Source organism: Rana temporaria, chromosome 4, assembly GCF_905171775.1.
Source record: "Rana temporaria chromosome 4, aRanTem1.1, whole genome shotgun sequence".
Taxonomy (NCBI): Eukaryota; Metazoa; Chordata; class Amphibia; order Anura; family Ranidae; genus Rana; species Rana temporaria.
In genome coordinates, this window is record NC_053492.1 from 280944298 (window position 1) to 280958150 (window position 13853).

The window sequence follows — 13853 nt, forward strand, 5'->3', positions numbered from 1 at the left end:
TAAATTAAGACAGTACATAGATTAGGGATTAGATTTGGGTGCACCGTTACCATGAGTTTGTGGCGATGCTCATGTGTATATGGTTTGCAGACCAGGACAAATAATGTGTGAATTTGCTAGAATGACAACAAATGGCTGCATGGCCTTTGAACTTAGGTCAGTTGGCTAAGAAGGGACAATATGGTAGCTTTTGGATAAGCCAGCTCCCTCACTAGAAAGGAGTGAATGTAAAGCAGCCGTACTGATAATGTGTTAAAGCTGTGAAAAACATGGGGACTACTGCTGATAAGGGACAGATTCATGTAGGGCTTTTAGACACTTGCAGGTCTGGTAAAGTCAATGAATAATATTTAAGATCATGGGGGTGACAAAGTGCTGTCTATTTTGGAGCATAAAGTGGTGGAGGTGGGGGAGAGTTTTTTTTCCTTTTTTCATCTTGTGATACATCTTATTGCTGCTGTTGCAACTTCTTTACAACCTGTTACTGTCTAAATGTACTACAGTGATAACAAGCTGCATGTGTATCACAGGCTTTTTTTTTTAAAGTACACCTTATATGAAAATGGTGATGAAAGCTCCTCATCCACCAAGGTCAAATTACCTGCAAAGGCAAATAAAAAATAAAAATAAAATACGTGCCTCGTCCCTGGCTTCTGAAGCTTCCAAGTGGCCTGATTGATGTCATTGTGCCTCACCTCAACCGCCTGGAATAGCAGGGCACTCAAAATCCAATAGAAAGGCATTATATTCCATTATGGGTGTTTTGTGGTATTTCGATCCCCTAGCTATCCCAGGAGGCAGGGGTGGGGCACAGTGACATTTCCTGTAACTCTTAGAAGCATTGGAATTTGGGTCCAATGTTTTTTTAGCAACAATTTTATTTTTAAATCCTAATTGATTTTTTTGGGAGTGGGGACTTTACATTGAGAAGACCTTCCATTTTTTAATAGAATAGCAGTAGAATTGTCTGCCCCTTAGGATATTTAAGTCTATTGAAGCTATCCTCAACTCCTTTGTGTGGAGTTATTCCCGTCGCAAACTGTCGTGGCAAGTGCTGAAAAACCCCACTGAGCTGGGGGGCGCAGCACTGCCTGATTTTAACCTATATTATTTGGAAGCACAGTTATCCAACTTCTATTACATAGATAAACATGATAAGAACCGCTATCTGGCGTTGGTGTGCTCCCCTCAAACGCGTGGATACACGCATCCCTTCCAAATTCTTCTCAGGGACCCTGCAGATCCCTGGGTGTTGGGTGACCGGAGGGGACTGTTGCACACTCATTGTAGAATTTGGGCAGTGGTAAGACGCAGACTTAAATTGCCTCCCACGCATTCTCACACACCTCTATGGGACAATCCTTGCCTATCTGAGTTACTAACTATACCAGACCATGTCTTGTGGCTCAATCATGGGGTGATGACTCTCTTAGATGTCTTTAGGGGTTTGACTTTGAAGTCATTCCAACAATTTAGGAGGACTTTGATCTTCCGCACTCCATGCACTTTCGTTACCTCCAGCTTCGCCACGCCCTCCAGACTCAATTCTGCGAAATCCCCCCTAATCTAGAACAATTGGATATCCTCACCATAATTATGGGACAAGATCCTTTTAAACTTATTCTATAGTTCTTTGCTTCGTCCCAATGCAGTAACCAATGCCTATGCTCTGAAGGATCGTTGGGGTGTTGACGTGGGGTAGTTGGAGGAGGATGAATAGGAGGATGCGTTGGATACTTGCAAAAAGTTCTCTACTAGGCTTTTGGACTGTCTCGTATAACTGTATATCATTCATAGATCTTATCTGACCCCCCTACGTGTGGCTAAGTACAAACCTGACCACAACCCTTTATGCCCCAGATGTGATAGTCCATCTAGTACTTTTTTTCATCTTATATGGTCATGCCCAGTAATTCAAGACTATTGGTCTCACAATATCCGCCAACTCTCCGAGTTGGCGAATATTGACCAAAAAAGAGGCACTTTTTCTGATACCCAAGGTACCACGTACCCTGGTTCTTTATATCCTGCCGAAAATCCATAAAAATAGAACCAACCCTCCTGGCCGACCCATATTAAGTGGGATCAGCTCGTTATACTCTCGAGTTGGCGAATATCTCGATATATTTTTGCAACCCTTGGTAATACAAGGGAAATCGTACCTGAAAGATAGCAGAGAGCTTATTAAATCTTTATCCTCTATAAGAGTTACAGAGGAGACATGGCTTGTTACAGTCGTCATTATATACGAATATCAGGCAAAGTGATGCGATTCTAGCATCTAGCGGACAATTATTTTTGGGTACAGGGTAAATATTACAAACAAATTAAGGGAGTTGCTATGGGGGCTCCGGCGCAATTGTGATCAAATTATTGACTTTAAAGATCAAGCCAATTTGTTGATTATAAGATTCGTGGAAAAAGGGTATTCCCTATCGGCTTTGTTGAATACAAATAAGGAAGTCCTTGATATGGACAGACAATCCCTATTAGAATCCAAGAAGTGGCTGATTGGTCATGGTGAGGTGGCCTTTCTCTCTGGATTCCATAGGCAGTATAGGGGTGTAGAGAAGATTTTTAAAAAGTTTTGGCCTATTCTGTTAAAAGATACAGATTTGGCCAAAATGTTACTATCCAAATCCTCTTTCATTTATAGGAGGGCTCCAGGACTGTGCAAAAAAATTGCAGCCAATGTCCCAGACCCTCCTGAGAAGCCCTTGACTTTTCTGGATGGCTCTGGCTTCCACTATTGCACTCACTGCAGAGCCTGTAAGAGTACTAATAGACAAGGGAAAAAAAGAACCAGCTTCAAATCTAATGTAACCAATAAGGATGAGCCGAACACCCCCCTGTTCGGTTCGCATCAGAACTTGCGAACACACCAAATGTTCGTGTGAACTTTAGAACCCCGTTAAAGTCTATGGGACTTGAACATTTGAAATATAAAGTGTTAATTTTAAAGGCTAATATGCAAGTTATTGTCCTAAAAAGTGTTTGGGGACCTGGGTCCTGTCCCAGGAAACATGTATCAATGCAAAAAAAGTTTTAAAAAACAGCCATTTTTTCAGGAGCAGTGAATTTAATAATGCTAAAAGTGAAACAATAAAAGTGTAATATTACTTTAAATTTCGTACCTAGGGGGGTGTAAAGTCAGCATGTGAAAAAGTGCATGTTTCCCGTACATAGAACTGTCCCTGCACAAAGTGTAATTTCTGAAAGAAAAAAAGGCATTTAAAACCGGCTTTGCGGCTCTAATAAATTGTCGGCTCTGGCAATTCAGAGATGATTCATTCATAAAAAATAAAAATAAAAAAGCTGGGGGTCCCCCCAAATTCCATTAACAGGCCCTTCAGGTCTGATATGGATATTAAGGGGAACCCCGCCATCAATTTTTTTTAAAAAATGACATGGGGTTCCCCCCAAATATCCATACCAGACCCTTCAGGTCTGGTGTGGATTTTAAGGGGAACTCCACCCCAAATTTAAAAAAAAATGGCGTGGAGTTCCCCCAAAAATCCACACCAGACCCTTATCCGAGCACGTTAACCTGGCCGGCTGCAGAAAAGAGGGGGGGACAGAGTGCGCCCCCCCTCTCCTGAACCGCACCAGGCTACATGCCCTCAACATGGGGAGGATGTCCCCATGTTGATGAGGACAAGGGCCTCATCCCCACAACCCTTGCCCGGTGGTTGTGGGGTTCTGCGGGGGGGGGGCTTATCAGAATCTGGAAGACCCCTTTAACAAAGGGGACCCCCAGATCCTGGCCCCCCCCTATGTGAATTGGTAATGGGGTACACTGTACCTCTACCATTTCACGAAAGAAGTGTAAATAGTTAAAAAAAAAACACACAGACACCGTAGAAAAAAATCCTTTATTAATAATAGAAAAAAAAAATCCAGCGATGTGAATCCACTCTCGGCCCGGCCCCCCGCTCCAACATTGTCTTCTATCCAGCGACGGATGATCTCTCCAGCGACGGGTGATCAGCGGTCCGGTCCAGCGATGAGAAGATCCATCCGTCCAGAGCGCAGCAGGCGAGCTCCTCTCTCCGCTGGACACAGCCCAGCGGAATGACGCGCTGGAGCTGTGACATTTCTTATATAGGGGAAGCGGCCACCCGTAACGTGACCCCGCCCCCTCTGATGCACCCTCGTACGTCACTGGGAAAGCCCGGTATTTCCCGGTCTTTCCCAGTGACGTACAAGGGTGAGGAGCTGCCTGCTGTGCTCTGGACGGATGGATCTTCTCATCGCTGGACCGGACCGCTGATCACCCGTCGCTGGAGAGATCATCCGTCGCTGGATAGAAGACCACGTTGGAGCGGGGGTCGGGCCGAGAGTGGATTCACATCGCTGGATTTTTTATTTTGTTTTTATTAATAAAGGATTTTTTTCTACGGTGTCTGTGTGTTTTTTTTTAACTATTTACACTTTCTTCGTGAAATGGTAGAGGTACAGTGTACCCCATTACCAATTCACATAGGGGGGCCAGGATCTGGGCGTCCCCTTTGTTAAAGGGGTCTTCCAGATTCTGATAAGGACAATAAATTGCATATTAGCCTTTAAAATTAACACTTTAGATTTCTCCCATAGACTTTAACAGGGTGTTCCGCGGCTTTTCGAATTTGCCGCGAACACACCTAATTGTTCGTTGCTCGCCGAACAGGCAAACAGGCAATGTTCGAGTCGAACATGAGTTCGACTCGAACTCGAATCTCATCCCTAGTAACCAATGAAGAATTCATTATAGAACCTTTAATCACTTGTCACTCCAAACATGTAACTTATGTTTTGGAGTGCCCCTGCAAATTGCAATACGTGGGTCGGACCACAAGGGAATTAAAAGTGCGAATAACCCTCCCTGGCGGTATGACTATTTCAGAAAAAAGGTGCTGAAAGCAGTACCATTATTTGCAAGAAAATTTGGCGTTTTATACTGTAGGCCTTTAATTCTTAGGAATAACTCACTTAAATCTGACCAAACAAGAGTCTAGTAGGCATTCCGGGTATGATTTTTTTTAAAAACAAAATTATAAATTATAATATAATAAATAATTATAAATAATTATAACAAATAATAATATAATTATAATAAAAATTATTCAATAAAGTAATCAACTCAAAATCACTGAAATGTGCTCAGTTGCAGAATTGTCGCTGTCATTACTTTTATTTTTTTTATGACGAATTTCCCCACAAATCGCTATCGCACAATTCTGCAAGTGATTATAATTTATTATTGCTGTTTTCTAGCTGCTCTAAAACCATTTTTGACATTAAGGGACACTTTTGGTTGCTATGGACAATCTACAGTTTGCAGTCAGAAAGAACAGTTTTTATTATATAAAAGAACATGTAGGACACTGGGCAGACCACTAGGGACAAGGGGGGTGTGTATTTTTTAAATACAGTACTGTAATCTATAAGATTACAGTATACTGTATGTATTGTGTTTGTTTACTTTTTTGAATTTGGCGCCGTTCTCCGCCCCCGTGCGTCATAACGTCGCAGGGAACGGAGATCGGCTGCACACGGGGACACTGTGAATCGAGGGAGGACCCGCATCGCTGGATCCAGGGACAAGGTGAGTAACTTGTCTGTGGATTCACTGAGCAGGTAAGCCGCGCCACTGCACGCTCTGCACATCTACCCCGAACGTGACTCGGGGATACCGATCTTGGCATAGAAAAACAACACCGAGTCACGCTCGGGGATTCCGCTAAGCAGGTTAAGGAATAAGCAGTTCACAACTCAATTCCACTCTACATACACATCAAACTCTAGAGGGGTTTCTATACTTATAGCTAATACAATAGATTTTAAATGTAGACAGATCAAGAAGGGTGATAATTAGATATATTTTTTTGGACAGAGATGTGTATTGGTAAATATCTATATTCCTCCACCCTATACACCGGAAATATTGAAATAATATATTGTGTTTATATCTGATACTCCAGATTCCCTTTGGTTACTAATCAGAGATTTCAATAAGTGTATGACTCCATCAATAGATACACTTCGTCCATCAGATATATAAAGGAGATCGGTCTGATTGACCTGTGAAGACTGCGAAACCCGATAGACAGACAGTTCTCATGTTACTCAAGTACACACAAAACTCTCTCCAGAATAGATCTGGCAACTGGTATCACAGTCTATATTGCCTTACCTTAGTGAGATTAAATACGAGGCTAAAGGAATATCAGACCACTCTCCTTTGCCCCTATCTCTTTCCCTCAAGACCAATAAGGGGGATAAGCTATGGAAAGTTAATCCGTACTGGGTGTCATCTCTTCCTTCGACATAAAATTACATATTAATATTTTTCAGCAAATTAATAGGTCCACAGTCTCACCCCTAATATATTGGGATGCACAGAAAGCTTACCTCAGAGGACTCTTTTTTTCACAAATATCAAAAAAAAAGAAGCAGTTTAGAAAATGGAAAAAAACTATGGCTGATGATATGATGCAAGCGGAGGCATCTTAAGCCCTGTACACACGATCGGTCCATCCGATGAGAATGGTCTGATGGATCATTGGTTAACCGACGAAGCTGACTGATGGTCAGTCGTGCCTACACACCATCGGTTAAAAAACGGATTGTGTCAGAACGCGGTGATGTAAAACACAACAACGTGCTGAAAAAAATGAAGTTCAATGCTTCCAAGCATGCATCGACTTGATTCTGAGCATGCGTGAATTGTTTTTTTTTCTATCGGTTAGGAATCCATCGGTTAAATTTAAAACAAGTTGGCTTTTTTTTAACCGATGGATAAATAACCGATGGCGCCCACACACAATCGGTTTGGACCGATGAAAATAGTCCATCAGACCGTTCTCATCTGTTTAACCGATCATGTGTACGCGGCCTTATATCATTAACACTACTAAAGATACCCAAACCCAATGGATACACAGTCAAGAAAAATATGCACAAGTAGCTATAAAGAGAGCAGAAAATAAAAGTTTTTTTTTTACAGCAACCCGATTTTGAGGAGGGAGAAGGAACGGGACATATATTGGCCTCTGTGGTTAGGACGCAGAAGCCCACTACTTTTATAACTGAAATTCAAGCTCCCTCAGACAGGAAGGTTAATAATACACCTGAGATTTGGGAGGTGTTCTGGGCGTTCAACCAGGAACTATATAAGAGTCAGAAGAAAGCTCAGGAAGGAGATATGGAAATCTTTCTACAGATGATTATTTTGCCAAAACTACTAGAAGAGGAAAAAGAGGTATTAGAGAGACCACTAACATTGGAGGAACTGAGAGAGGCAGCAGCACATTTAACTAATAACAAATCACCTGGATGGTCTACCAGGGGAAACTTATAAAATATATGGAGAGATGCAGCTGCCTGATTTACTTTCAGTTTTTAACCATGCTTTCGAAGAGGGGTCTTTGCCCCCCTTGATGAATGAAGCAGTGATCATCTCTATTCTGAAACCAGGAAAAGATTCAACCAAGCCTGATGCATATCGTCCAATTTCGCTGTTGACATCTGATGTCAAACTTTTGGCAAAAATATTAGCAATTAGACTCTCAAAGTATGTTGGCAAATTAATACATCGGGATCAGTCGGGATTTATCCCAAATAGATCAGCAGCTAATAATATTAGACGACTGTTTCTAAACTTACAACTACCTGTGGATAATATAGGGAATAGAGCCATCATGTCTTTAGATGCAACTAAAGCCTTCGATAGTATAGAATGGGAATTCTTATGGGCCTGTTTAGAACAATTTGGAATAGGACCAAGATTTATAAGGTGGATAAAACTGCTATACAACGCTCCGAGTGCAAGAGTACAGATTAATATATCTGTGTCCTCTCCATTTCTGTTTAGAGAGAGGGACGAGACAGGGTTGTCCCCTGTCTCCGCTCCTCTTTGCGTTGGCCGTGGAGCCTTTGGCGGAGGCTATTCGAGAGTACCCGGAGATCGTAGGATTTTGTAGAAGTGGGGTGGAGGAAAAAATAGCTCTCTTTGCTGATGATGCTTTACTATTCCTTAATCTTTGATTCAAGCCATCTCACTCATTGATACCTATGGAACATTCTCAGGGTTTGAATTTAACTGGGACAAATCAGTAATTATGCCTATCGATGCCATCGATACATTACAATTGGAGCTTCCATACCAAAATCACCAGATGAAGTATGTTGCATCATTTAAATATCTAGGGATGATAATAACCCCACAGGTTAATAATGATATAGATAACAATATTCTACCTCTTGTGGCAAGATTTAGGCAACAAGGTGAAATCTGGTGTAGATTCCCACTGACAATGATGGGAAGGGCAAACCTGGTGAAAATGGTGTGGCTGCCCCAATTGTTATATTTACTACACAATTGCCCAGTTTGGTTGACATTAAAACTATTTAGAACAATTGATTCGACCTTTAGGCCGAGTACTCACGAGCAGACATGTCCGCGGACCGTTTTCATCGGACATGTCTGCCCGGGGACTTCTGTTCGATGGCTGTACACACCATCGAACAGAACTCCGCGCGTAAACAATACGCGGGGCGTGTCTGCGGTGTCGCCGCGTCGATGACGAGGTGTCGCCGCGACAATGACGCGGCGACGTGGGCGGGCCTGCCTTTTAAATGCTTCCACGCATGCGTCAAAGTCATTCAAAGCATGCGAGGGATGGCGGGCGGCCGGACATGTACGGTAGGTCTGTACAGATGACCGTACATGTCGGGGGGACAGGTTTCCAGCGGACTGTTTTAAAGCAAGTCCAGGAAACAGTTGTCCACTGGAAACCTGTCCGATCCGCCCGAAAATGGTCCGCTTGTGCCTACACACGGCCAAACATGTCTGCTGAAACTGGTCCGCGGATCAGTTTCAGCAGACATGTTTGGTCGTGAGTACGGGGCCTTAGAGATCTTATATGGAAATATGGTAAACCAAGAATTAAATTGGAGACTCTGCAACAGGCAAAAGATAGAGGAGGAATAGCGGTTCCTAATACAAGATTCTATTATATGGCAGCACAACTTCAGCATTGGAGTGGATGGGAGGAGATAGATAACCAAGACCCTATACAGAATATACTAATGACTCAATTTAAACCTTTTCCATTGGTACAACAAATAGTATCCCATCAATTTTACAAGAAGAGAAAAATACCAACTTTCTTCTTAATCCATAGGCTTTGGGAAACGATACGTACTATCACTCATCATATGGGCTATACTAAACACATGCCAATATGGGACAATTATTGCCTATCTGAGTTAAACAAATTGCCAGAATTGCTAGAATGGAAAAGTGCAGGACTAATGTTTTTACACCAATTGTTTGAGGGAGATGTGTTTTTATCCTTCGATATATTGAAAGAACGTTTTCGACTGTCAAATAAGAATTTCTATCAGTATCTTCAAATACGACACGCTTTACAAAGTTAGACTTCAACTTTCCATCTACAGTATAAACCTTCAGAGATATTGATGAAGGCAACTTCATCACGATCTTCAAAACGAGGATTAATAGGGGATCTCTACCTGATGCTCCTAAATGTGGAGAGAGTAGATGTACAGGTGAATAGTTTTGTACAGTACGTTGGCAAAAAGATCTGGTAGATATTAGTGAGGAGGAATGGAAGGAGGCTATGGAGGTTCTACCTAAAGTATCTATTTCATTGTCGCAGCAATTGACTCAGCTTTTCATAATACATAGAACACATTATTCACCGCAAAAACTATATGCTTGGGGAAAACATACATTGCCTCTATGTCTGCGATGCTCCGTATCTAACGGATCTCTAATCCATATGCTTTGGCGCTGTCCTAAGCTCCATAAATACTGGGAGAACGTATTCCAGACCTTGAATACACTATGCCGTACAGAAATACCATGTGTACCCAAACTAGCAATATTGGGTATAGTCCCAGATGGAGCTGTGCCTACAGAGATAAAGAAGATGTGGACTAGAGCCCTTTACTTAGCTCATAAGACTATTCTACAGAAATGGATTGATACAACACCCCCAACCCACAAACAATGGTGTAACAAAGTACATGTTATATTAAAAAGAGAGAAATTGACAAACACAGGGAAGTTCCCCATACATTTTATAGAATATGGTCATATTGGCTTGCTCCTGGCAATTGTTTTACGATGGTACAGTATGTGCAGGGAGTTGGAAGAGGAGGGGGGAGTGGGGGACAAGAGGTAGAAGATAGATCTGAAATAAACCTATAAGTAGAGATTGACATGAAAATAAATGATATATAGAGGTGTATGTTTATTGTTGTATTGTCTTGTTAGATGTTTTATGTTTTTGAGGTATTGTTTTTTTCTTTCTCTTTCTTTCTTACCCTGATAGAATAGATAACTATTGCAATGTTGGATTGTATTAAGATGTTTGTATTATCTTATCATAGAATGCAAATGGAAAAGTTTTTTTTTCTTTTCTCTACTACTGTTACTATTTAAAAAAAAAAAAAATCTAAGTATGTAAAAAGCAACAACAAAACTAAAATAAAAATGATCTGATTAAAAAAAAAAAGGTAAATAAACCCATCTATATTATCCACATCCAGGCAGGTGACATTGATGGATAAAAAATGTCAGACTCTCTTTCCTGTGTCCGAATTCAAGAGGCATCCTTTAGGCTGGGTTCACACTATTGTAAATTGGATGAGGGTTCATTCTCATCCAATTCGCATGTCAGGAGATTGTGACCGGCTCTCTATGGAGTGGCTGCAGAATGAATTGCACAAAAGTCCTGTGCGTCTTCTGGTCCTTTTCAGGTCCGAATTCAGCCAAAAATTTGGGCTGAAATTGGACATAAAAACGGTGAATGGAGAGGCACCAGACCCCTACTGTGAGCGTCTCGTTCATCAGTGTGAACCCAGCCTGAGACGAATTAGGAAAAGTTGAAATAAGGTATATACACTGTAAATCCCCTATTAAAGGTAAACCTTTAAAAGTATTACAGTTTCGGGACTGAATATTTTGATTCTTGTATACACCCAATATTGACTGATTCTTTTTAAAATCAATTCACTATTCATTTTAGCCAAGCTTGGTTGTGCAGGAAAAAAAAAAGAAAAAAAAATGCTTTAAATAGTAGGGTTGCTTTCATCTTCCAATATGACCTTAAAAGTAATATTTCATTACATACAAAACGTTGGATATTACCCATTACAAGACAATACTTAAAAGGAAAATACTGGGTAATATACCAAGAATGTAGTGCTATACAAAGCTGAATGGCATACACTTATTGGAGGGCAATATTAATGTTTAATACTACATTAGAACAACAGAAAAACCCATTCCTACCTGAAAAACTTTTGTAGTCCACTAAATCAAAAATTACAATGGCCACTGCTGACCAAGTCACAATAAGGGCAACAACAAGAAGCCATGCCGCTGGGGAGCTGAATGTTGTCTTGAGGTCCTGAGAAACTGATTTTGTCATCTTGAGTGGCGGTTTGTGAATGGATCCATTCTTGCCATCTAAAACCATGGTAGTGGTGGTGGATGTACGACCTACATGACAAATCAACAGTGTTAGCAGCACAGAATGTGACCTGGACAAGGTAAAATATTCTATATGAAAAATCAATACCTAATAATCAGTACACATTTTTCAAGAAAACATGAAAGGAAATGTTATGTTACCAGGACTAAAAAACAGCACAACATTATTTTTACTTCCATTCTTAGCACAACATAAATTCTTACCCCAGTGAATTCAGTTTATGCAGTGTAGATACATCAGACATGTATTGCTAGCTACAGAAAGCATAGATTCTCTTTTACAGACAGAAAGGTCAGTATGCCGAATTATATGTGATTTGCATTTTCTACTTTAGTGCATGATCATTTTCACATACAAATGTTTGATTCACAAACATTAAAGGGGTTGTAAAGGTTTGTTTTCAATTTTCTAAATAGGTTCCTTTAACCACTTAAAGGGGTGTTCCAGCCTTTTTTTAAGTTTATTAAAAGTCAGCAGCTACAAAAAGTGTAGCTGCTGGCTTTTAATAAACAGACACTTACCTGCTCCACGGCTCAAGCGACGCGCCGGCCGGGGCTCTGCTCCTCGCCCCCCCATCATTCCTAGTGTGGGCACCCGGCAGTGACAGCTTTTGGCTTCACGGCCGGGCACCCACTGCGCATGCGCGAGCGGCACTGCGCATGCGCGAGCGGCGCGACGCCGTCCGATTGGACAGGCGCTCGCCTACAGGGAGGGGCTGCAATAAGGCGATTAAGCTAATGCCTTACCAGCCCCTCGGTGGAAGGAGGAAGTGGGGCAGGAAGTCCCCTTCTCCTGAAGCCCCCACTCCCCCCCAAAAAAAATTACATGCCAAATGCGGCATGTAAGGGGGCGAGGAATGGGTTAAGCGGAAGTTCCATTTTTAGGTGGAACTCCGCTTTAAGCCCCAGACCTTTAGGCAGCTAAATGCCCAGGCCAGGTTTTGCGATTCGGCACTGCGTCAATTTAACAGACAATTGCGCGGTCGTGCGAAGTGGCTCCCAAACAAAATTGACGTCCTTTTTTTCCCACAAATAGAGCTTTCTTTTTCTGGTATTTGTTCACCTCTGCGGTTTTTATTTTTTGCGCTATAAACAAAAATAGAGCGACAATTTTGAAAAAAAATCTATATTTTTTACTTTTTGCTATAATAAATATCCCCCAAAAACATATATAATTTTTTTTCCCTCAGTTTAGGCCGATACGTATTCTTCTACCTATTTTTGGTAAAAGAAATCGCAATAATCGTTTATCGATTGGTTTGCGCAAAATTTATAGCGTTTACAAAATAGGGGATAGTTTTATTGCATTTTTATTATTTATTTTTTTACTACTAATGGCGGCGATCAGCGATTTTTTTCATGACTGCGACATTATGGCGGACACTTCGGACAATTTTGACACATTTTTGGGACCATGGTAATTTTCACAGCAAAAAATGCATTTAAATTGCATTGTTTATTGTGAAAATGACAGTTGCAGTTTGGGAGTTAACCACAGGGGGCGCTGAAGGAGTTATGTTTCACCTAGTGGGTGTTTACAATTGTAGGGGGGTGTGGCTGTAGGTCTGACGTCATCGATTGTGTCTCCCTATAAAAGGCATGACACGATCGATGCAGCCGCCACAGTGAAGCACAGGGAAGCCGTGTTTACATACGGCTCTCCCCGTTCTTCAGCTCCGGGAAGCGATCGCGAGTGGATCATCCCGGATCGCTCCCACGGAAGAACCGACCGCCGCATTTACCGGGGGGTCCCGATCGGACCCCCGACCCGCGGAAAGGCAGGGACGTACATGTACGCCCATCTGCCTGTACGTGCCATTCTATGGACGTATATGTACATGCGGCGGTCGTTAAGCGGTTAAGCTAGTGCATTGTTGGTTCAGTTACCTTTTCCTTCGATTTCCCTTCTAAATGTTTTTTTTATTTGTTTTCTTTGTCTGAATTTATCACTTCCTGTTCCTCCTCAGTAAGCTGTTCAGTAAGCTGTTCTGACTGACTTTCCACCGCTCGGATGATGGTGGAAAGCTTACTGAGGAGAAACAGGAAATTTAAACAAAGAAAAAGAACATTTAGAAGGGAAATCTTAGGAAAAGGTAAGTGAACCAACAATGCACAAACTTAAAGGAACCTATTTAGAAAATAAAAAACGAACCTTTACAACCCCTTTAATATCATACAGGCATGGATTACTTTATTTTTTTATATGGAAAGGATGTTTAACTACTTATTTTTTCTTCTTTTAAAACCATATTTATTTTTGTGTGAACATATAGAGTCAAGGAAGTTTTCCCCTTTTTGGGAAACTATTTTCAGTAGGATGTCATTGTGAAGCATTACTACAGGCAAAACT

At 41.4% G+C, this 13853-nt stretch overlaps 1 protein-coding gene across 1 annotated transcript in view; it reads right to left on the bottom strand.

Annotated features, from left to right (window-relative positions):
- The window catches only part of TRDN (triadin), a 299517-nt gene that overhangs the window by 206610 nt on the left and 79054 nt on the right, over window positions 1–13853 (bottom strand). Inside the window, exon 2 of the mRNA XM_040347781.1 lies at window positions 11303–11512. Coding sequence (XP_040203715.1) covers window positions 11303–11512 — 210 coding nt within the window. The remainder of the gene's footprint in view (window positions 1–11302; window positions 11513–13853) is intronic.